General features: G+C 49.8%; 1 protein-coding gene across 1 annotated transcript; it reads left to right on the top strand.

Moving 5' to 3' along the window:
- Positions 1–235: 235 nt before the first annotated feature.
- PPTG_23080 (hypothetical protein) lies at positions 236–657 on the top strand (the record flags this gene model as incomplete). Its single annotated transcript, XM_008908315.1, has 2 exons — positions 236–316; positions 379–657. 2 exons carry the CDS (start codon positions 236–238, stop codon positions 655–657), a joined length of 360 nt encoding a protein of 119 aa, XP_008906563.1.
- Between the last annotated feature and the right edge of the window lie 1,104 nt (positions 658–1,761).

Here is a 1,761-nt window from a genome sequence, read left to right as displayed (position 1 = left end):
AACGCCGTAATTTACGCAGATAAAATACCCGCATGGCTAAACGTGAAATTTCGATTTCTGAAATGTGACACCCCCTCCCCCCCCTCTCCCCCTTTTCAGCCGTCCCCGTTCGCCCTGAGCCTTTCATTTTGAATTTGGCATCGGTAGCGAGGTACGACTGCGTATTTGGAGGAGGTTCTTGAGGTGGGGTATGCAATTGATGTTCATTGTATTGTGAATAGCAGGTATTCATCACATGAGCGATAGTCAGCCGGAAGTGCAAGTCTGGCAGCGCATGGGTCTGCCCACCGATCGACACGGAATGGCATACCGACTGGTCAACGTTTCGTGCCTACATTGACGACTATTGAGCGGGGCACTCACCAGATTTTCCGCCAGCGAACACCCACTTCCGTGCGAAAGAGGAGTCAGGAGATTGCCAGCCAGACTCAACTAGGGATCAGCGTCGCGACTGCGGAAGACGGAGGAGACTCGGTGGAATTAGGGTCCTGTGGGCGCCTGATACCTGAAGATCTCAAGAACTTCTGGATAATGCTCGTGTGCACACACGGATGGAGCCGCAAAAGTCGCGGAAAGGGGATACGTAAGTCCTACTTTGAGAAGTCAACAGGGATTCAAGGCAAACGTGAAAGCAGCAGTGGCGTGGAACGACAGTGAGGAGGCTTTCATGGTACGAGTCACCGGCTTCGGCGTCAAAGACAATCACAACGTGTCAAAAGCGGTCTAAGAGAATCATGTCTCCAACCGCTGTGTGGATGACCTGAACATCTTGGCGTTTGTGGACAAGCTTCAAGCGGCGGGATCGAAACCGAAGCTGATCTTGCAGTATCTGCGTAAGAAGACAGGTGGGTTCGGCTGTATTATGACGGTATGTATTGGTTGGCGTCTCATTTGTGTCGGTATACATCGTTAGGCAGAATGTGATTTTGCGTGATGTGTACAACATGGTGGTAAGGATGCGAGAGAAACGAAGAGGTGGAACCACGACAGAAGAACGTCTGGAATGGTTTTACGAGGGCGTCGCTGGCATTTTCGCCAACGCTGGATTCTAACGTTGCTGCAGGAACGCAGTGAGATAAAGATGCGTCGATGGATGACCTGGCAAGCAGTTTGGAAGACAAGGAGCCCCCTACGCAACGAACCGCTGCTCAAGTCACACTTTCAGTACCTGAAGCTACTTCTGAATTACCTGTAGTCACCTATGTGTCTCCAGCCACTTCAGAGGTATCACAAACTACACAACCTGTACTACAATCGACAAGAGATGTAAAATCGAGTACACCGCGTGTTCAAGAAGTTGCGTCTACGGAAAGCGAGCCGTGCCTCGCAAAGAGGCTACATGTCAGCAGCGGTTCGTCAGAGTTTTCGCAGACAGGGTCTTTTGTGATATCGAAAAGCACAAAAAGTCGTGGCCGCCCTCAAGTTCGAAAGAAACAAGGCAATGCGGAAAAGAAGCAGCGCGTCGAGCGTGGAAAGCGAAATGCCACCAAGCTGATACAAGGCACGCTAGCACCAGTTCCAAACTTACGGAACATTATCAGGTTGCTGGACAATGATTATACATACGGTGTCGCCAAGCGGATACTACCAAATCTCTCTATTCGGGCTGTACCAAAGACGAAGAAGTCGATAGCAGGAATTTACACACCGACTGAGTGTAACTCCGATATTCGATTTGTGTTTCCGAAACAATTTGTGGAGAAATGTCAAGCTGCAATCCGAACATTTTGCAAAAGTATGGTGGGATGTGCAGAAGATAGT

This window comes from Phytophthora parasitica, assembly GCF_000247585.1.
Source record: "Phytophthora parasitica INRA-310 unplaced genomic scaffold supercont2.29, whole genome shotgun sequence".
Classification (NCBI taxonomy): Eukaryota; Oomycota; class Peronosporomycetes; order Peronosporales; family Peronosporaceae; genus Phytophthora; species Phytophthora nicotianae.
This window is presented reverse-complemented; position numbering and strand designations above follow the sequence as displayed.